General features: G+C 31.7%; 3 protein-coding genes across 6 annotated transcripts; all 3 read left to right on the forward strand.

The window, feature by feature from the left end:
* Positions 1-51: 51 nt before the first annotated feature.
* On the forward strand, positions 52-12,595 carry LOC149132573 (protocadherin beta-15-like). 3 transcript variants are annotated; one of them, XM_089362176.1, is made up of 6 exons: positions 52-484; positions 4,238-6,651; positions 7,281-7,434; positions 7,809-8,283; positions 8,361-8,977; positions 11,973-12,595. In XM_089362176.1, the coding sequence occupies exons 2-4, from the start codon at positions 4,294-4,296 to the stop codon at positions 7,928-7,930; spliced, it is 2,634 nt and encodes an 877-aa protein (XP_089218302.1). In that variant the 5' UTR covers positions 52-484; positions 4,238-4,293; the 3' UTR covers positions 7,931-8,283; positions 8,361-8,977; positions 11,973-12,595. The 3 variants fall into 3 exon arrangements, with proteins under 3 accessions (XP_089218302.1, XP_089218301.1, XP_089218303.1); XM_089362175.1 differs by having other exon boundaries at positions 7,809-8,977; XM_089362177.1 differs by having other exon boundaries at positions 264-484; positions 7,284-7,434; positions 7,809-8,977.
* LOC149132574 (protocadherin beta-15-like) lies at positions 10,764-19,198 on the forward strand. Its single transcript, XM_089363301.1, has 5 exons — positions 10,764-10,863; positions 11,973-14,374; positions 14,712-14,865; positions 15,216-15,325; positions 19,061-19,198. The coding sequence occupies exons 1-5, from the start codon at positions 10,764-10,766 to the stop codon at positions 19,196-19,198; spliced, it is 2,904 nt and encodes a 967-aa protein (XP_089219427.1).
* Positions 15,216-24,103, forward strand: LOC149132575 (protocadherin beta-15-like). 2 transcript variants are annotated; one of them, XM_089362179.1, is made up of 4 exons: positions 15,216-16,276; positions 20,095-22,505; positions 23,134-23,287; positions 23,662-24,103. In XM_089362179.1, exons 2-4 carry the CDS (start codon positions 20,151-20,153, stop codon positions 23,781-23,783), a joined length of 2,631 nt encoding a protein of 876 aa, XP_089218305.1. In that variant the 5' UTR covers positions 15,216-16,276; positions 20,095-20,150; the 3' UTR covers positions 23,784-24,103. The 2 variants fall into 2 exon arrangements, with proteins under 2 accessions (XP_089218305.1, XP_089218306.1); XM_089362180.1 differs by having other exon boundaries at positions 15,327-16,276; positions 23,137-23,287.
* The last annotated feature ends 52 nt before the right edge of the window (positions 24,104-24,155 follow it).

Raw genomic sequence — 24,155 nt, forward strand, 5'->3', positions numbered from 1 at the left:
ACAGTTGTTGTCAATATTGTATTTACATTTTAAATTACACACACATTAACAACATCAGCCATATTTTGTTAATACAACCTCTCTGTTCTAAGTATTTCTATGTCAGTCTCTCTCTACATCAGACATGTTTGTGTTATATAGACTTATCATGGCTGACTGTTAGTGGAGCTGATAGTTTGTTGTCCCTTTCTTTTCATTGTGAGTGAAAACACAAGTCTGAGTGAGGCTGGAGTAAGCATCACCCATCTTTCTTCCTCTCTCTCTCTCACTCACTCACACCCATGCACACACACACATTAAACATTACACATCCACAAAGGAAGACTGAGAGGAACTGCTGGTTCCCCACTGACTCACCACTAACACTATTCCATCAACATGAAGCCATTGTCACACCATAGCAGCAGTGACACAGACAACCATTAACAACAGAACATTGGGACCAAGTCACAGTTTATACAACAAAGGATTTTACACAATGAAGGTAAGTTTGTTATTCCATATTATTTATTCAAATTATGTGAAAAAATGATTTAATATATGGCCTTACTGTAATATCAAAATGTAATATTCTGTTGGTGGCCATATTAGATTTTTGTTAGTTCATTGTTAATGCCTTCTCTTCAGACATGGCTGTCCAAGCATTTTGCTAACAGTTATATTAAAACAAAAGTCTTTTTTGGAATATAATGTCCATGACTTTAATGTATTTGTATATTATATACTTTTGAATGTCACTAGGTCTTCATGTATTCAGTAGATTTTCTTTTTCATTCTTAACTAGTTCCCAAATCTTTATATTCTGATAGATTGACATAGGCATTTTATAGGAATTATTTTGAAATATCTTTGTAGCAGAATATTTACATTTGCAAATAAATTATGGAAATGATATGATAAAACATAAAAAATTCTTACCAAATATGTAATATTATCAATAAAGAAAAATATCAATTAAATATATATATGGTAGAATCAGAAAGAGAAATAGAAAGTCCTTCGTACAGTATCATATATTTGAAGAAATGAATAGAAATGCCATTTCTGATGATTTTTCCACTTTAATAATTAGATGTTTATAAGTTATAAAATATCAACCTTTCGTAAACATTTATAACTTATGAACATCTAATTATTAAAGTGGAAGAATTAACAGAGAAGCCATTTCTATTATGTTTTTAAGCATTGTGCCTTATGGAGGCAGTGACAGGTGACTGAACCTTTTGGCGGTATACTGTGCTTGTGAAGACCTGTCCAGTCAAGTGAGATTGTAATCGTGGCAGATGCCGATGTCTCATCAATGACACCTGTGCTGATGGTATGTAGAAATCACCCACTATGCTCTTGGAGTGGTTGGCTTTAGGAAGGGCATCCAGCCATAGAAAGGGTATTCAGTCTAATCAGATTGGAACCTGGTGCAGCTCCCTGGCTTACCAGTTTTAAGTCACACCGTCTAACCCATGCCATCATGGGAAACAGACATTAAATGATGATGATGATGGTAATATTTATTGTAGTATATATTTCATCTGTTTAATGTTATGTGAATGTGTGAGTTTCTCTGTTTGATTGTGATTCTGTGTGTGTAATACATAAACTGTTGTTTCATTTTCACTCTTTACATTTATAAATGTTAATCTATTATCTATCTTGATTTAATATTATCAAGCAACTGAATCAAACATACTTTGATAATATAAAAAATTATTATTATGGTATTTATTAAAATCTAATAATTTAATGATTTTCGTGTAAAATATGTTCTTTATTAATTTCTTATTTTGGAGTTATTTAATTGTATTTTTCAGTATTTTATGTAATTTTTTTGTATGTTTTCTTTTCATTAAAATAACAATATAACTGTGACTAAATTATAGAAATGTTTATATCTGAAGTTTATAAGGTTGTGAACTGGCAGAATCATTAGCACACCAGACAAAATGCTTTTGTGGCATTTCATTCTTCTTTTCATTCTGAGTTCAAATTCTGCTGAGGTTGACTTTGTCTTTTATCCTTTTGGGGTCAGTAAAATAAGTACCAGTTGAACTCTGGGGTTGATGTAATTGACTTACCTCTTCCTCAAAATTGCTGGCCTTGTGCCAGAATTTGAAACCAATATCTAAAGACTATTGATTCATGAATTGATCTTTTGGGTCAAATCAATATTAGCTTGATATATAATTTACTTCAAGTAAATGGTTTTTATAATTTTGTCAGTTAAGCAGTTTCTTGTTTATATATGACATGTTATATCTTCTCCATTCTCAAATGCCTTTTACGTGATATTCTCATAGTAGTCTCACATGAACCTACATTTCTTGTACCATTGTTATTACCGATAAATTGAATGTCGTTTAAATATACATTTTATAATGAATATCTCTTTTGGCAGAATTGTTGTAAGCACATATTTCTGTCTTAATCCCTATCCTGTCCATGTCCTGAGTGTACACGAATTATTGTCTTTGTCTAGCAATAGTCTCATGGCTGTAATATTATATGTTGTAAAGTGGTATTTCTAAAAAAATTGTCACATCAACAAATATAGTTCCATCAGTATTTAATCGAGATTATAACAATTTTCAACTATCCACCCAAATGTACAAATACTTCCCTGCTTATATAAGGAAGAATATATTTGTCAGTCTATGCATAAAATATTATGGTTATGTAATTTAGTTATATTACACCATCTAAACAGAAGAAGTGTTGTTTTTTAGCATATTTGTAAGTTCGTAGAGGTAAAATAACTGAGTTTTATTTAATGGAAAATTATCTCGTTTTCTATAGTAATCATATGCAAGGGAGTGAACTCAATATTTACCGATTTATGCAGTAACTGAAAAGAATCATATTATTATATATTTTATTAGGCTATAAACAAAATAAATAAATCTTGTTTTATCTTCATTTATAATTTTTCATGAATTCTGTACGACTGTGGTCAAGTGTCAGCAGCTTACATTTAAAAAAAAATTCATTAAAATATTTTACTACACTAGCAATTAGCTGTTCATTTATAATGAATAAAACTTTGAACAACAAATATAAAATTAATTATAATTAAGACAAAAATATTTAACAATTCAAGTAGTCTTCTGACGTAAGAATGAGATAAGAATGGTGAAATATCATGGCAGTTCTTAAGAAATTTTTGTCATGTTGTGTGGAAATACAATTCTACAACTTTAAACTCTGTATTGAAATATTTGGTTATTTTTTAAAAGTGGGAAAGAAACCACGATGAACTTGAGGAATTTATGTTTCTCAAAGATTATATTTGTTTGTCTTATAGGAATAAACCTGTTATATCATATGAATTAATCTTTGATATTATTATTATTGCCTTCTCTTTGCAAAGATAATCTCAGTGAACTTATACATGTGAGATTCTACTGTGTGTGCATTTGTCTTGCAAATTGCTCTCTTGAGGTATTTTCTCTCAGCACTATAGCTGATATTCATAACCAGGGTCACTATTTCCCCCAACACTACACCTGATATGCCCCCCCCCCTCCATATGCATGCACACATGTATATCATGACTCATACACTCTTCTCTTTCCTGACTTTTGCACATAATTCTATGTACGTCTATGCACCTTTGATGAGTTGTAGTGCACCTGAGCACAATACGCAATAGTTTCATTATTATTATTAATATTTATTATTATTATTATTATTATTATTATTATTATTATTATATATATATATATATATATATATATATGAATATAATGTAATGTAACATACTGATCATTTCTAACTTTTGCTAAATGAGCTCAGTACAGTATAGCTAAGGTTGAAACATGTCTGCTGCTTTCACCACTTGGATTTGATATCAAAACCCACTGCAAACTATGTTATCATAATCTTCTAAAACAGGTGGATGAGCTAATACTGTTTTAGTTGCTTCCATGACATCCTTTTAGATGTTCAACCCCCCCTTGAGAGAGTTTCTGTCTTGTAATGGCAAGTATAATCTCAATAAACAGAACTTTTACAAAATTATGTTATTACATATGTAAGTCTCTGCTCTATGAGTATTTTGTAAGAAGTGTGTTTCCCCTGAAATACTTTCCATCAATCCTATTTTTGATGTTTCACTAAGAAAAAGAGATTATTTTATAAAAGGAAATAATTTTCTCTCACATTAATGTAATGACTTTGGTTAATATATCAATTTATTTAGAAATCATTATATCTCCCTATTATAAGCTATATATTTATCTTCCAGATTAATAATGTGAAAATACCATATTCTTGGACACTGTTTTAACATCAAGACTAGAGATGCAGTTACTTCTTTGTGTTTTACTGACTTTCTTCCACTGTTCCCTAAGTGAAGATATCACTTACCATGTTGAAGAAGAGAAGAATCCCTATACTTATGTAGGGGATATTGTTGCTGATTTAAAGAAATCAGACAGCTCCTTCCTAAAGAATAAGGATTTGATTACATTTAGTCAACTTCAACAAAAGGGAGAACAGTTGTTCAATGTGACGAAAACAGGTAAACTGTACACTGTTCAGACATTGGATGCTGAGTCTGTGTGTAGTTATGAGAAAGAATGTTTTGAAATCATTAAAGTTGCTGTTCACAAATCCAAGACATTTATGAAGATCTTAAAGATTAAAGTCATAATAGAAGACATCAATGATCACCAACCTGAGTTTCCAACTGAAGAAGTCAACATTCAGTTTTCAGAAAGAGATGGTAAAGGAGCAAAACTATCAATACCTAATGCTGTTGATAATGATATGAGTTATGAAAACAGCTTAATTACTTATGAATTGAAAGATGATGACAGTTACTTTTCATTATTAGTTGACAAACAAGCTAATGAAATATCAACATTAGGAATAATTTTAGAAAAAAAATTAGACAGAGAAACAAAAGACAATTACAATATTGAAGTTATTGCTAAAGATGGAGGAACTCCACCGAAACAATCTATTTTAAATGTTAAAATATCTGTAGAAGATGAAAATGATAATAAACCAGAATTTTCCCAACATGTCTACAATGTCTCTATTGAACATAAACACAAAAAGAATATTCCAGTAGTCACATTATCTGCCAGTGATTTAGATATTGACAGGAATGGTAAAATATCATATTACTTTGCTAGAAAAACTACTGAGAAAGTGAAAAGAAATTTTAATTTAGATGAAAATACTGGAAAATTGTATTTAGCTACATCTTCAAAAATTGATAAGGAGGAATCTTTTAAAATATACATCGAAGCCAGAGATGATGGTAGTCCTCCTCTCAGTTCCATAGCAACTGTTAAGGTAAATGTCATCAACCAACACAACAATCCCCCAAATATTGATGTGAACTTTATTTCTACACAGAATCACAACACAGCTACCATTCTGGAAGATATCAAAGTTGGCAGTTTCATTGCTTATGTGATGGTTACTGACAATGATGTTGGACACAATGGACAGGTGAACTGTCATATCAAAGACGACACATTCAAACTACAGTCAATGGGATCAAAGGAATATAAAATAGTTCTAAAGAAAGCAGTAGACAGAGAGACAGAGGAACATTATCACTTTACTGTGTCGTGTGAAGATAAAGGATTACCTGCTCTGAAAACTGATAAAGATCTGTCAATCCAAGTGTTAGATGTGAATGATGTAGAACCACACTTTACGAAAGACACATTCAAGTTCCTTACCTATGAGAATGACAAAGCTAATTTCCCTATTGGCTTTATCAATGCTACAGACCCAGATATTGGTAAGGGAGGTGAATTGTCTTATTCTCTGAGAAATAAACAGCAATATCGTCTGCCATTCCAGATTATCAACTCTGGCTTTATTTCAACAAACCAGTCTTTAGACAGAGAACACAGAGATTTCTATGAGTTTGAGGTTTTTGTGAAAGACAATGGAACACCATCTCTGAATAACACAGTGAATGTTGAAGTGGAAGTATTGGATAGAAATGATAATGCTCCATATTTTACATTTCCTAGTGTTGACCATTTCACTCTTAATGTCCACTATCATCCGCAAAGTAAGAACGACATCACAGTTCTGAAAGCATCTGATATAGACAGTCACATGAATGCTTTTCTCAGGTATGAAATCGTTTCAGGTAACGAGAGACAGTTATTTAAACTGGACTCGTTCACTGGTGTGTTATCTTACTCTCGCACAGTTTACCAAAATGATGCCGGATCATATGAGCTTGAGTTTGTTGTGAAAGACAGTGGTACTCCAGTTCTGTCAGCAACAACTAGTGTGTCTTTGACACTGACTGTTAGTAACAAGACGTCACCAATGTTCACAGCTGTGCACCTACCAAGTGATAACACCATAGATGCCACATTGTTGATTATCATTGTAGTAGCAGCTGTGATAGTATCTATAGCTATTGTGGTTTCTATAACACTGTGTATTGTGAGATGTAACAATGTGAGAAATAGCTCATCTGAAAGAACAGCAGAAGAGAAACAGGCATACCAATGTCGCAATGAGATGAGACAGTTGATCTATCAAGGTAACAACAGTGTACCTGTGATGTCAGGTAATCGAGGACAGACATCAGACAGATATGGTCATTCGAGAAGCCATTATTATCCTGAAGACTGGAAGACATCGACAATGAGCAGATCACTTCAGAAGTCCACAAAGGTAAGCCTTACTTTGATTGACTATTAGATGGCACCATGTTTATATGAAAGGTACTTTCCTGTTTGGAAATTTAAGAATGTTGTTTACTATCCAAATGCTTTTGGTTTACATTATCTCTGAAGAATTTACCAGTACAGTGCAGAGTTGACAAATGCCTTCTGTTTCTTGTTCAAATCCAGGAGAATCACTATTAGGTGTATTAGTGGTTCATTCATGCATTGTAGAGCATCAGTGACTTAATTAACCACCATACTTTTTTCCCATTTGTCAATAGAACCTTTGCTAGTTTTATGAAAACTCTTCATATAGCAGTTGAGATACCTCCAGGCTTGTGTGGCAATTATATAAACACATGCACAATATGAATTTGTTGTATAACTGATAAAGGCAGATCTAAAAACAATATGGACACTATTTACTTTTTCAGAGTGAGCTATAAAATAATTATTTGTGATGTGTCTAATTTTGGTAAACTTGTTCTAGTTAGGTGCTCATATGGGCATTTAAGAAGAATAGCTTGTAGATTATTACATAATGTACCCATTAATATTTAAGAATTAGCTATGTAACAGGTTCACATTTATAAATGATACCTTTACAATATATTTTGTTATTATTTGCATTCTCAGCAGAAATACAGTCAACCAATAGAGGTGACATCTTATGGAGACAACAGACCGTCTTCTAATTATCCCACTGACACATTGACCAGTCGCAAGAGTAGTGGACAGTGCTGGAGTGAGCGGTCAAGTAGACAATATGAAGAAATACCAGCAATGTCAGGTACAACACTCTCAGCCATTCGCATTTGTTATAAATTTCATTATAATGTCTTTCATTTTTGATGTCACTTTCTTCAAACTCTTTAATCTGTTAATTAATATAAAATTCATATCCTGAATGATAATCATGATTTTTTTAGAGACAGCTTTTGTGACATTATGTAATGTATCTTCCTAAATGTATATTAACTAATCACAACATAGTAAGCTGTAAGGAAACTTAGAAATACCAATTACCAATAAACAACATAATATATTGTACAATTAAAACACATCTAAATATAAAGGTTTGACAGTTTTTTTACTGATATAAAATACCTACTGACTATATGATTTATGCAATACATTTATTTGATATATATGTATGTGTTTCAGGAATCTATGGTGGTGCCCCACCCGATGTATCAAGCACCATTGAGAGAGACCATTACCAAGACAGATATGTGAAACCTCCAGAGAGACAGTTACCTTCAACACCAGATGTTGTTGCCAGTTAAGTGAGACTGAGAAGTTAACACAACAGAAATAATATCACCCTTCAACATTCACACAACATTTAAAACAACAGAAATATATTAGTTAGTTAATGATATTGCTTACATATGACTGAATTCCTTTCTATGCATTTCAAACTACACATGTTATAAATATATCTTTGGAAGGTTTTTACAGATAAAAAAATAACCATCAGTTATAGCCAAGAATAATTTCAATCAAATTATAACTCTCTGTAATTACATAAACTTAGGTAAGATAAACATTTTTGGAAATTTAAAATAAATTTTTCTCTTTGAAAAATAAAATTTAAAAGTAAAAATGCTTTCGAAAATGTTTTATTAATTATATCATAGTATTTGAAGAAATATATTTTACATTGTTTACATGTATATTTCATATACATTTTGAGTAGGAATTATATTATTTCAGGAAATATGATTTACTTAGTTTACATATCAATATATGTTTAAATTTTCAAATCCTGCTTTGTTTAGAATTAGGTCAGATGCACACACTAACTCTTATTATCAATATTGTATTTACATTTTAAATTACACACACATTACCAACATCAGCCATATTTTGTTAATATAACCTCTCTGTTCTAAGTATTTCTATGTCAGTCTCTCTCTCTCCACATCAGACATGTTGGTGTTATATAGACTTATCATGGCTGACTGTTAGTGGAGCTGATAGTGGTGTCTTCTCTCTCTGTATATGTATATTTCTCTCCTTTTTCTTTGTGGAGGGGAAACACAACATCTAGTTTGAGTGAGGCTGGAGTAAGCATCACCCATCCTTCTCTCTCCCTTTCTCTCTCATACACAAATATACATACATGCACATACACACTCACATTAAACATCACACATCCACAAAGGAAGACTGAGAGGAACTGCTGGTTCCCCACTGACTCACCACCAACACTATTCCATCAACATGAAGCCATTGTCACACCATAGCAGCAGTGACACAGACAACCATTAACAACAGAACATTGGGACCAAGTCACAGTTTATAACAACAAAGGATTTTACACAATGACGGTAAGTTTATTATTGTATATTATTTAACCAGTCATGTGAAAGAATAATTTTGCTTATCACTTAATATCAAAATTCAAAATATAATATTCCAATGGTGGCCATATTAAATCTTTGTTAGTTCTCATTTAATGTGCTCCTTGCCATCAAGGCTTTCAAAGATTTTCTTCAGAGAAACATTTTATTTAAAGAATACATTTTTAAACTTGTATTCTCATAATTTTCACAAACATAAGTCCTTCATCATCACATTTCCATGTTATTTTATATTATTTATTAGTTATTGACGTGCTTTCCCATTCAGTGACTCAACGAGCTATTGTTTAGTCTTTGTAATTATAAATTATTGTGCACAATGATCATTTAACGACATTTAATACTATAAAGAAATTCTCTGTTGAATTAATATTGTTACTGAATAGCAAGAAAATTATTAATAATTCTGTCTCCTTTGCATATTAGTGTCTGTCTGTGTTTCAACTTGACTGTGTGTCCTTTTCTCTGTCTATGTGTGCAGTGAGGAGACCATTTTCTCATAAAAATGTATCTTGTTAAATTCATTTGATAGAATATTGTTTTTTGGAAGGTTACTTAATAATAATATTCCATCTTGAAGGGGAAAATAAGTGCATTTGTTAACATATTTATTTCTATGATTTTAAGCATTAAAACCTGTTAATATTGATTGTTTATTGCAACAGTTATAATTACTTTAAATTAATTATCCACTCTCTCCTAATTTAATTTCTTTATAAGATATTTTGAACTCATTCAACTGTTATTCTAAGTCTGTTATATTATTGTAGCCATATAACAATTAGCAAATTAAATGTTCTCTTTATGTATAAGAGTGATTTCAGTTAAAAACAAAGGATGTAATTACTCTATATGTGTTATTAATTAATTATCTCACAGTAAATTTATTTTAAAATATATTTCTGTGTAATTGTTTCATTTTCCCTACATCATATATTCTCATGGTGTCATATTAATGGCCAGAGATACAACTCAATATTACTCTCACCAAAGTTGTCCTATAAACATTAACAGCTTCATTCAACATAGATTTGAGTGAAGTAATAAAGTATTTCTTCCATGAAAGCAGACGACCAGCATGCTTATATTATAACTTGATACAGAAAGTCTATGATCTTTGTATTGAACAGATATCTCCCAACAACATTGAGGAGAGAATAATATTATTTTATGTCTTGCTTAGCAGAATGGTGAATATTTTAAGTATCTTTAAGACCTAAAGAAACTAAGCCTCAATATACATATATTAATATTCAAGACAGCACAATACCCATGCTGTTGTGAAATATTTTTTCATGCTCACAATTGTTGAAGCATGGAATAAACTACCCTCATTGATTGTTAGTTTCCAGCAAACTATGTTCTTCAAAATTCCTATACTTCATGAAATTCACCAACACTACTCCTGATATACCTATGCACCATTTCTTTTACTCTTAGCTTTTGTCTTTTTTGTTTTATTCTGTCTACTGTGTGTATACTTTTAGCTTTTATAACCATTTTCCTTTCTTGACTTATTGCTGCTTTTTGTTCCCTATTTTACCCTTTTCCAATAGGTTACAGTGCACCCGAGCACTGTGTACAATATGCCTGTTACTATCATCAATGTTTAACATGGATTGCAGTGTCACAATATCTCCCTGTTCTACTTTTAACCTAAAATTTATGATATACAACAGAATTTCTTTTGTATATTGTGATGTTATACTTAATCCATAAAAAGTATTGTTATTTTTCACAATGTCTCTATAAGATGGCGGAGGATGTGAAGATCATTATCTGTTGGGTCTTACAACTTTGTATTTGCTCAAGGGAACTAACTCAAAATTTACCATTTCTGACAGGAAATGAAAGTATAGAACTCAGATGATTTAATACTACGACTCCTCCAAAAGCTGTCCAGTTTTTCTGGTTTTGTTTTCCGTTATGTTTCTATCTTCAACGGTTAGTTTGATCGTCTGTCATCTTTAGGGTTTATATTTATTCATACATATCTTAAGAATAAATAAACACCAAATATGAATGGTAAAAGATTTTCAGCACTTTTATTTGCTATGCAGTAGTCTTGTGTAAATATCTTTAATGGAACAAAATACAATTACTTGATTCAGTGAAGTAATCATATACATCATTGGTACAGAATAGTTTGACTTGATTCAATCTCTTTTGACTTTGAAGTGGTATAGAAAATCATAGTTTATCAACATATTTTTGTTTAATGTGTCAGTTCATAATATGTAACACATTCAGTGATGATGTTCTACTGTACTTTACCATCATGTCTAAATTATATATCCAGAGCACACCTGTCACTCCTGGATGACTTTTGTTTCCATAGTAGCCCTGATCATTGTAGTTGACATGGTAGTGTGTCCAAAAATCTCATCATCCACAGCCCACCCACAGCCCACACATAAGAAACTGGTTACTGCAATCAAGGTACAATATGTAATACATATAGACTGCAGTTCAGTGGATCTTAGAGCCTTGGTACCACCACAGAATGAAAGATGTTTTGGTATGAAGTCTAATACTTAAAGATTTGTACAATGGCAATTTTCTGTACTTCGATATTATTATGTAGTGGATTCAGTGCAAACTTTGAATTGTGAGGTAAACAAAATCCTCTGAATTCTGTCTCTTACATTTTACAGTGAAATGAACCATTGATTGGTTTGTGAGACCCTCAGTGAATTCATTTATCTAATTAAGTTAATGTCCATGAATATAGGTTGTATACATGCCTATATGTTTATATGTAGATATATACATCCATAGATTTTCACCAGTAATACTATTTTTCTTTTCTTCCTGTGCTTCTCATTTCATGGCCTTAAACTATTATTTCCACATGTAATTAGTATATGCTTAACAGATCGATGTAATCAATGTGATTTCTAACAATAATTATGATTTCTAAAATAAGGCATCTTCTCACTTTCAAAACTTTTTTCTGTTTCAGATCAACAATTTAATACCAACAATTTAATACCATCAAAAGCAGAGATGTTGCTGTATCTGTGTATTTTGCTGACTATCTTCCACTGTTATCTAAGTGAAGATATCACATACCATGTTAAAGAAGAGAATATTCCCTATACCTATGTAGGGGACATTGCTACTGACTTACAGGAATCAGACAGCTCCTTCTTAGAAAATAAGGATTTAATTACATTTAGTCAACTCCAACAAAAGGGAGAACAGTTGTTCAATGTGACGAAAACAGGTAAACTGTACACTGTTCAGACATTGGATGCTGAGTCTGTGTGTAGTTATGAGAAAGAATGTTTTGAAATCGTTAAAGTTGCTGTTCACAAATCCAAGACATTTATGAAGATCTTAAAGATTAAAGTCATAATAGAAGACATAAATGATCACCAACCTGAGTTTCCTGAGAAAGAAATTACTCTACATTTCAGGGAAGGAGATGGTAGAGGTATGAAGAAAACCATTCCTAATGCCATTGACAAAGATAAAAGTTATGAGAACAGCATTATTAAATATGAACTACAAGACATTGATGGACATTTCTCTCTATCAGTTTTCAAACGTGCAGATGGAATATCAACATTAGGAATAATATTAGAAGAGAAATTAGACAGAGAAAAAAAAGACAATTACAATATTGAAGTCATTGGTAAAGATGGAGGAACTCCACCAAAACGATCTGTTTTAAATGTGAAAATATCTGTAGAAGATGAAAATGATAATCCACCACAATTTTCCCAAAGTATTTACAATGTCTCTATTGAACATAAGCATAAAAAGAATATTCCAGTAGTCACATTATCTGCCAATGACTTAGATATTGGCAGGAATGGTAAAATATCTTTCTATTTCAGTCAGAAAACTGACTTGCAACTGAAAAAATACTTTAATATTGATGAAAACTCTGGAAAAATATTCTTAATAAAATCTTTAAAGGTTGACACGAAAAATTCTTTAAAATTATATATTGAAGCTAAAGATAATGGAATTCCTCCTCTCAGTTCCATAGCTACCGTTATGGTAAATGTCATCAACCAACACAACAATCCCCCAAATATTGATGTGAACTTTATTTCTACACAGAATCACAACACAGCTACCATTCTGGAAGATATCAAAGTTGGTAGTTTCATTGCTTATGTGATGGTCACTGACAGCGATGTTGGACACAATGGACAGGTGAACTGTCATATCAAAGACGACACATTCAAACTACAGTCAATGGGATCAAAGGAATATAAAATAGTTCTAAAGAAAGCAGTAGACAGAGAGACACAGGAACATTATCACTTTACTGTGTCGTGTGAAGATAAAGGACTACCTGCTCTGAAAACTGATAAAGATCTGTCAATCCAAGTGTTAGATGTGAATGATGTAGAACCACACTTTACGAAAGACACATTCAAGTTCCTTACCTACGAGAATGACAAAGCTAATTTCCCTATTGGCTTTATCAATGCTACAGACCCAGATATTGGTAAGGGAGGTGAATTGTCTTATTCTCTGAGAAATAAACAGCAATATCGTCTGCCATTCCAGATTATCAACTCTGGCTTTATTTCAACAAACCAGTCTTTAGACAGAGAACACAGAGATTTCTATGAGTTTGAGGTTTTTGTGAAAGACAATGGAACACCATCTTTGAACAACACAGTGAATGTTGAAGTGGAAGTATTGGATAGAAATGATAATGCTCCATATTTTACATTTCCTAGTGTTGACCATTTCACTCTTAATGTCCACTATCATCCGCAAAGTAAGAACGACATCACAGTTCTGAAAGCATCTGATATAGACAGTCACATGAATGCTTTTCTCAGGTATGAAATCGTTTCAGGTAACAAGAGACAGTTATTTAAACTGGACTCGTTCACTGGTGTGTTATCTTACTCTCGCACAGTTTACCAAAATGATGCCGGATCATATGAGCTTGAGTTTGTTGTGAAAGACAGTGGTACTCCAGTTCTGTCAGCAACAACTAGTGTGTCTTTGACACTGACTGTTAGTAACAAGACGTCACCAATGTTCACAGCTGTGCACCTACCAAGTGATAACACAATAGATGCCACATTGTTGATTATCATTGTAGTAGCAGCTGTGATAGTATCTATAGCTATTGTGGTTTCTATAACACTGTGTATTGTGAGATGTAACAATGTGAGAAATAGCTCATCTGAAAGAACAGCAGAAGAGAAACAGGCATACCAATGTCGCAATGAGATGAGACAGTTGATCTATCAAGGTAACAACAGTGTACCTGTGATGTCAGGTAATCGAGGAGAGACATCAGACAGATATGGTCATTCGAGGAGCCATTATTATCCTGAAGACTGGAAGACATCAACAATGAACAGATCACTTCAAAAGTCTACAAAGGTAAGCTTTACTTGTATTGACTATTTGTTAGTAGTTTATGTTTAATTAAGAATTATATAACTGGAAGACATCAACAATGAATAGAACTTTACCAAAAAGCATGAAGCTTTGTGGTAATATTCTCTGTTGATAATCTTATAATTATTTACTGAATATTGGTTTTAAATGTTAGTTATATTCTTAGTCTGTAAATTATAAAGTTTGTTTCTTCTGACTTATTTTAAGCCAGTAACATGAATGATGATTGATATTATTATGATATAACGATTGGATTTTGTAAAATTTTATATTTTACTAAAATTGCAATGAGACATGAAATAATTTGTTTCTCTAACAGCAGAAATACAGTCAACCTATAGAGGTAACATCTTACGGAGATAACAGACCATCTTCTAACTATCCCACTGACACATTGACCAGTCGTAAGAGTAGTGGACAGTGCTGGAGTGAGCGGTCAAGTAGACAGTATGAAGAAATACCAGCAATGTCAGGTAAAACAATTTCGTTTATCTATAATAATTGGTGCATCTCTCATTTTTCCCAGTGACATATCTTGGAGTGAATTTTAAAGAAACACTAGGTTTTTGAAGACTTCCCAAATCTTGTTTCTAATTGTTGTATCAATGAATGATAAAGTTTGGTGAATTATATTTATAACCTAAATACATAAATCTATTTGTATTTTGTAGTTAATTGTTAAAAGGTATACTCAAGTGCATGTCTAATTATATGATGAGATTAATTCGTTCATCACAGTTGTTTTACAGATCACCAAAGTCAGTTAATAATTATTGTCTCTATGAATTCTGTATTAAGTTTATTTGATGTATATGTGTTTCAGGAATCTATGGTGCCCCACCTGATGTATCAAGCACCATTGAGAGAGACCATTACCAAGACAGATATGTGAAACCTCCAGAGAGACAGTTACCTTCAACACCAGATGTTGTTGTCAGTTAAGTGAGACTGAGAAATGAACACAACAGAAATTATATCACCCTTCAACATTCACACAACATTTAAAACAACAGAAATATATTAGTTAGTTAACAATACTTCCCCACATATGACTGAATAGTTTGTATGTGTTTCAGACAAAGTATTTGAAATGTGTACATCTGGGGTAGGTTTCTGCAGATAAAACTGATATAACATCAATTGTTCTGTTTAATCAATTTACAAGACTCTATTCTTAGGTAAACCAAAGGTAAATGCAATATTGTAAGAAATCATTGATATATATTCCTTGCAGTAAAATAAAGTTTGACATTAAAAAAATTGTATCAAGCAATAAATAGCAACAACTTTAAGATGTAAAATGCTTCTATTGTATTTTAAATATATATATAGTTTACATGGCAACCTTAAATTTGCTAAATAGGAGATTTAGTTTAGAATTAGGTCAGACACACACTAACTGTTATTGTCAATATTGTATTTACATTTTAAATTATACACACATTAACAACATCAGCCATATTTTGTTAATATAACCTCTCTGTTCTAAGGATTTCTATGTCAGTCTCTCTCTCTACATCAGACATGTTGGTGTTATATAGACTTATCATGGCTGACTGTTAGTGGAGCTGATAGTTTGTTGTCCCTTTCTTTTCATTGTGAGTGAAAACACAAGTCTGAGTGAGGCTGGAGTAAGCATCACCCATCTTTCTTTCTCTCTCTCTCTCACTCACTCACACCCATGCACACACACACATTAAACATTACACATCCACAAAGGAAGACTGAGAGGAACTGCTGGTTCCCCACTGACTCACCACTAACACTATTCCATCAACATGAAGCCATTGTCACACCATAGCAGCAGTGACACAGACAACCATTAACAACAGAACATTGGGACCAAGTCACAGTTTATACAACAAAGGATTTTACACAATGAAGGTAAGTTTGTTATTCCATATTATTTATTCAAATTATGTGAAAAAATGATTTAATATATGGCCTTACTGTAATATCATAATGTAATATTCTGTTGGTGGCCATATTAGATTTTTGTTAGTTCATTGTTAATGCCTTCTCTTCAAACATGGCTGTCCAAGCATTTTGCTAAGTTATATTAAAACAAAAGTCTTTTTTGGAATATAATGTCCATGACTTCAATGTATTTGTATGTTATATATTTTTGAATGTCACTAGGTCTTCATGTATTCAGTAGATTTTTTTTTATTCTTAACTAGTTCCCAAATCTTTATATTCTGATAGCTTGACATAGGCATTTTATAGGAATTATTTTGAAATATCTTGGTAGTAGAATATTTACATTAGCAAATAAATTATGGAAATGATATGATAAAACATATAAAAAATTCTTACCAAATATGTAATATTATCAATAAAGAAATATATCAATTAAATATATATATGGTAGAATGAGAAACAGAAATAGAAAGTCGTTCGTACAGTATTATATATTTGAAGAAATGAATAGAAATGGCATTTCTGATGATTTTTCCACTTTAATAATTAGATGTTTATAAGTTATTATAAAATATCAACCTTTCGTAAACACTTAATAATTTATGAACATCTAATTATTAAAGTAGAAGAATTATCAGAAAAGCCATTTCTGTTATGTTTTTAAGCATTGTGCCTTATGGAGGCAGTGACAGGTGACTGAACCTTTTGGCGGTATACTGTGCTTGTGAAGACCTGTCCAGTCAAGTGAGATTGTAATCGTGGCAGATGCCGATGTCTCATCAATGACACCTGTGCTGATGGTATGTAGAAATCACCCACTATGCTCTTGGAGTGGTTGGCTTTAGGAAGGGCATCCAGCCATAGAAAGGGTATTCAGTCTAATCAGATTGGAACCTGGTGCAGCTCCCTGGCTTACCAGTTTTAAGTCACACCGTCTAACCCATGCCATCATGGGAAACAGACATTAAATGATGATGATGATGGTAATATTTATTGTAGTATATATTTCATCTGTTTAATGTTATGTGAATGTGTGAGTTTCTCTGTTTGATTGTGATTCTGTATGTGTAATACATAAACTGTTGTTTCATTTTCACTCTTTACATTTATAAATGTTAATCTATTATCTATCTTGATTTAATATTATCAAGCAACTGAATCAAACATACTTTGATAATATAAAAAATTATTATTATGGTATTTATTAAAATCTCATATTTTAATGATTTTCGTGTAAAATATGTTCTTTATTAATTTCTTATTTTGGAGTTATTTAATTGTATTTTTCAGTATTTTATGTAATTTTTTTGTATGTTTTCTTTTCATTAAAATAACAATATAACTGTGACTAAATTATAGAAATGTTAATATCTGAAGTTTATAAGGTTGTGAACTGGCAGAATCATTAGCACACCAGACAAAATGCTTTTGTGGCATTTCATTTTTCTTTTCATTCTGAGTTCAAATTCTGCTGAGGTTGACTTTGTCTTTTATCCTTTTGGGGTCAGTAAAATAAGTACCAGTTGAACTCTGGGGTTGATGTAATTGACTTACCTCTTCCTCAAAATTGCTGGCCTTGTGCCAGAATTTGAAACCAATATTTAAAGACTGTATTGATTCATGAATTAATCTTTTGGGTCAAATCAATATTAGCTTGATATATAATTTACTTCAAGTAAATGGTTTTTATAATTTTGTCAGTTAAGCAGTTTCTTGTTTATATATGACATGTTATATCTTCTCCATTCTCAAATACCTTTTATGTGATATTCTCATAGTAGTCTCACATGAACCTACATTTCTTGTACCATTGTTATTACCGACAAATTGAATGTCGTTTAAATATACATTTTATAATGAATATCTCTTTTGGCAGAATTGTTGTAAGCACATATTTCTGTCTTAATCCCTATCCTGTCCATGTCCTGAGTGTACACGAATTATTGTCTTTGTCTAGAAATAGTCTCATAGCTGTAATATTATATGTTGTAAAGTGCTGTTTTTTTTAAAATTGTCACATCAACAAATATAGTTCCATCAATGGAGATTATAACAATGTTCAACTATCCACCCAAATGTACAAATACTTCCCTGCTTATATAAGGAAGAATATATTTGTCAGTCTATGCATAAAATATTATGGTTATGTAATTTAGTTATATTACACCATCTAAACAGAAAAAGTGTTGTTTTTGGCATATTTGTAAGTTCGTAGAGGTAAAATAACTGAGTTTTATTTAAAGGAAAATTATTTCTTTTTCTATGGTAAGCATATTCAAGGGAATGAACTCAATATTTACCGATTTATGCAGTAACTAAAAAAAAAACATATCATATAATAATTATTGATTATTATTATTATTATTTTTATTATTATATATTTTATTACGCTATAAACAAAATAAATAAATCTTGTTTTATCTTCATTTATAATTTTTCATGAATTCTGTACAACTGTGGTCAAGTGTCAGAAGCTTACATTTAAAAAAAAAAAAATCATTAAAATATTTTACTACACTGTAGCAATTAGCTGTTCATTTATAATGAATAAAACTTTGAACAACAAATATAAAATTAATTATAATTAAGACAAAAATATTTAACAATTCAAGTAGTCTTCTGACGTAAGAATGAGATAAGAATGGTGAAATATCATGGCAGTTCTTAAGAAAATTTTGTCATGTTGTGTGGAAATACAATTCTACAACTTTAAACTCTGTATTGAAATATTTGGTTATTTTTTAAAAGTGGGAAAGAAACCACGATGAACTTGAGGAATTTATGTTTCTCAAAGATTATATTTGTTTGTCTTATAGGAATAAACCTGTTATATCATATGAATTAATCTTTGATATTATTATTATTGCCTTCTCTTTGCAAAGATAATCTCAGTGAACTTATACATGTGAGATTCTACTGTGTGTGCATTTGTCTTGCAAATTGCTCTCTTGAGGTATTTTCTCTCAGCACTATAGCTGATATTCATAACCAGGGTCACTATTTCCCCCAACACTACACCTGATATGCCCCCCCCCCTCCATATGCATGCACACATGTATATCATGACTCATACACTCTTCTCTTTCCTGACTTTTGCACATAATTCTATGTACGTCTATGCACCTTTGATGAGTTGTAGTGCACCTGAGCACAATACACAATAGTTTCATTATTATTATTATTATTATTATTATTATTATTATTATTATTATTATTATTATTATTATTATAATATATATATATATATATATATATATATATATATATATATATATGAATATAATGTAATGTAACATACTGATCATTTCTAACTTTTGCTAAATGAGCTCAGTACACTATAGCTAAGGTTGAAACATGTCTGCTGCTTTCACCACTTGGATTTGATATCAAAACCCACTGCAAACTATGTTATCATAATCTTCTAAAACAGGTGGATGAGCTAATACTGTTTTAGTTGCTTCCATGACATCCCTTTAGATGTTCAACCCCCCCTTGAGAGAGTTTCTGTCTTGTAACAGCAAGTATAATCTCAATAAACAGAACTTTTACAAAATTATGTTATTACATATGTAAGACTCTGCTCTATGAGTATTTTGTAAGAAGTGTGTTTCCCCTGAGATACTTTCCATCAATCCTATTTTTGATGTTTCACTAAGAAAAAGAGATTATTTTATAAAAGGAAATAATTTTCTCTCACATTAATGTAATGACTTTGGTTAATATATCAATTTATTTAGAAATCATTATATCTCCCTATTATAAGCTATATATTTATCTTCCAGATTAATAATGTGAAAATACCATATTCTTGGACACTGTTTTAACATCAAGACTAGAGATGCAGTTACTTCTTTGTGTTTTACTGACTTTCTTCCATTGTTCCTTAAGTGAAGATATCACTTACCATGTTGAAGAAGAGAAGAATCCCTATACCTATGTAGGGAACATTGCTACTGACTTACAGAAATCAGATAACTCCTTAAAAAATAAGGATTTAATTACATTTAGTCAACTACAACAAAAGGGAGAACAGTTGTTCAATGTGACGAAAACAGGTAAACTGTACACTGTTCAGACATTGGATGCTGAGTCTGTGTGTAGTTATGAGAAAGAATGTTTTGAAATTGTTAAAGTTGCTGTTCACAAATCCAAGACATTTATGAAGATCTTAAAGATTAAAGTCATAATAGAAGACATCAATGACCACCAACCTGAGTTTCCAACAGAAAAAGTCAACATTCAGTTTTCAGAGAGAGATGGTAAAGGAGCAAAACTATCAATACCCAATGCCATGGATAAAGATATGAGTTATGAAAACAGCTTAATTACATATGAATTGAAAGATGATGACAGTTACTTTTCATTATTAGTTGACAAACAAGCTGATGAAATATCAACATTAGGAATAATTTTAGAAAAAAAATTAGACAGAGAAAAAAAAGACAGCTACAATATTGAAGTTATTGCTAAAGATGGAGGAACTCCACCAAAACAATCTGTGCTAAATGTTAAAATATCTGTAAAAGATGAAAATGATAATAAACCAGAATTTTTCCAACGAGTCTACAATGTCTCTATAGAACATAAACACAAAAAGAATGTTCCAGTAGTCACATTATCTGCCAGTGATTTAGATATTGGCAGGAATGGTAAAATATCATATTACTTTGCTAGAAAAACTACTGAGAAAGTGAAAAGAAACTTTAATTTAGATGAAAATACTGGGAAATTGTATTTAGCTACATCTTCAAAAATTGATAAGGATGAATCTTTAAAAATATACATCGAAGCCAGAGATGATGGTAGTCCTCCTCTCAGTTCCATAGCCACTGTTATGGTAAATGTCATCAACCAACACAACAATCCCCCAAATATTGATGTGAACTTTATTTCTACACAGAATCACAACACAGCTACCATTCTGGAAGATATCAAAGTTGGTAGTTTCATTGCTTATGTGATGGTCACTGACAATGATGTTGGACACAATGGAGAGGTGAACTGTCATATCAAAGACGACACATTCAAACTACAGTCAATGGGATCAAAGGAATATAAAATAGTTCTAAAGAAAGCAGTAGACAGAGAGACACAGGAACATTATCACTTTACTGTGTCGTGTGAAGATAAAGGATTACCTGCTCTGAAAACTGATAAAGATCTGTCAATCCAAGTGTTAGATGTGAATGATGTAGAACCACACTTTACGAAAGACACATTCAAGTTCCTTACCTATGAGAATGACAAAGCTAATTTCCCTATTGGCTTTATCAATGCTACAGACCCAGATATTGGTAAGGGAGGTGAATTGTCTTATTCTCTGAGAAATAAACAGCAATATCGTCTGCCATTCCAGATTATCAACTCTGGCTTTATTTCAACAAACCAGTCTTTAGACAGAGAACACAGAGATTTCTATGAGTTTGAGGTTTTTGTGAAAGACAATGGAACACCATCTCTGAATAACACAGTGAATGTTGAAGTGGAAGTATTGGATAGAAATGATAATGCTCCATATTTTACATTTCCTAGTGTTGACCATTTCACTCTTAATGTCCACTATCATCCGCAAAGTAAGAACGACATCACAGTTCTGAAAGCATCTGATATAGACAGTCACATGAATGCTTTTCTCAGGTATGAAATCGTTTCAGGTAACGAGAGACAGTTATTTAAACTGAACTCGTTCACTGGTGTGTTATCTTACTCTCGCACAGTTTACCAAAATGATGCCGGATCATATGAGCTTGAGTTTGTTGTGAAAGACAGTGGTACTCCAGTTCTGTCAGCAACAACTAGTGTGTCTTTGACACTGACTGTTAGTAACAAGACGTCACCAATGTTCACAGCTGTGCACCTACCAAGTGATAACACAATAGATGCCACATTGTTGATTATCATTGTAGTAGCAGCTGTGATAGTATCTATAGCTATTGTGGTTTCTATAACACTGTGTATTGTGAGATGTAACAATGTGAGAAATAGCTCATCTGAAAGAACAGCAGAAGAGAAGCAGGCATACCAATGTCGCAATGAGATGAGACAGTTGATCTATCAAGGTAACAACAGTGTACCTGTGATGTCAGGTAATCGAGGAGAGACATCAGACAGATATGGTCATTCGAGGAGCCATTATTATCCTGAAGACTGGAAGACATCAACAATGAGCAGATCACTTCAGAAGTCTACAAAGGTAAGCCTTACTTTGATTGACTATTAGGTGGCAGCATGTTTATATGAAAGGTACTTTCCTGTTTGGAAATTTAAGAATGTTGTTTACTGTCCAAATGCTTTTGGTTTACATTATCTCTGAAGAATTTGCCAGTACGGTGCAGAGATGACAAATGCCTTCTGTTTCTTGTTCAAATCCAGGAGAATCACTATTAGGTGTATCAGTGGTTCATTCATACATTGTAGAGCATCAGTGACTTAATTAACCACTGTACTTTTTTCCCATTTGTCAATAGAACCTTTGCTAGTTTTATGAAAACTCTTCATATAGCAGTTGAGATACCTCCAGGCTTGTGTGGCAATTATACAAACACATGCACAATATGAATTTGTTGTATAACTAATAAAGGCAGATCTAAAAACAATATGGATACTATTTACTTTTTCAGAGTGAGCTATAAAATAATTATTTGTGATGTGTCTAATTTTGGTAAACTTGTTCTAGTTAGGTGCTCATATGGGCATTTAAGAAGAATAGCTTGTAGATTATTACATAATGTACCCATTAATATTTAAGAATTAGCTATGTAACAGGTTCACATTTATAAATGATACCTTTACAATATATTTTGTTATTATTGCATTCTCAGCAGAAATACAGTCAACCAATAGAGGTGACATCTTATGGAGACAACAGACCGTCTTCTAACTATCCCACTGACACATTGACCAGTCGTAAGAGTAGTGGACAGTGCTGGAGTGAGCGGTCAAGTAGACAGTATGAAGAAATACCAGCAATGTCAGGTACAACACTCTCAGCCATTCGCATTTGTTATAAATTTCATTATAATGTCTTTCATTTTTGATGTCACTTTCTTCAAACTCTTTAATCTGTTAATTAATATAAAATTTATATCCTGAATGATAATCATGATTTTTTTAGAGACAGCTTTTGTGACATTATGTAATGTATCTTCCTAAAAGTATATTAACTAATCACAACATAGTAAGCTGTAAGGAAACTTAGAAATACCAATTACCAATAAACAACATAATATATTGTACAATTAAAACACATCTAAATATAAAGGTTTGACAGTTTTTTTACTGATATAAAATACCTACTGACTATATGATTTATGCAATACATTTATTTGATATATATGTATGTGTTTCAGGAATCTATGGTGGTGCCCCACCCGATGTATCAAGCACCATTGAGAGAGACCATTACCAAGACAGATATGTGAAACCTCCAGAGAGACAGTTACCTTCAACACCAGATGTTGTTGTCAGTTAAGTGAGACTGAGAAGTTGACACAACAGAAATAATATCACCCTTCAACATTCACACAACATTTAAAACAACAAAAATATATTAGTTAGTTAATTATATTGCTTACATATGACTGAATTCCTTTCTATGCATTTCAAACTACACATGTTATAAATATATCTTTGGAAGGTTTTTACAGATAAAAAAATAACCATCAGTTATAGCCAAGAATAATTTCAATCAAATTATAACTCTCTGTAATTACATAAACTTAGGTAAGATAAACATTTTTGGAAATTTAAAATAAATTTTTCTCTTTGAAAAATAAAATTTAGAAGTAAAAATGCTTTCGAAAATGTGTTATTAATTATATCATAGTATTTGAAGAAATATATT

This window comes from Octopus bimaculoides, chromosome 14, assembly GCF_046866305.1.
Source record: "Octopus bimaculoides isolate indiv1 chromosome 14, ASM4686630v1, whole genome shotgun sequence".
Lineage (NCBI taxonomy): Eukaryota > Metazoa > Mollusca > Cephalopoda > Octopoda > Octopodidae > Octopus > Octopus bimaculoides.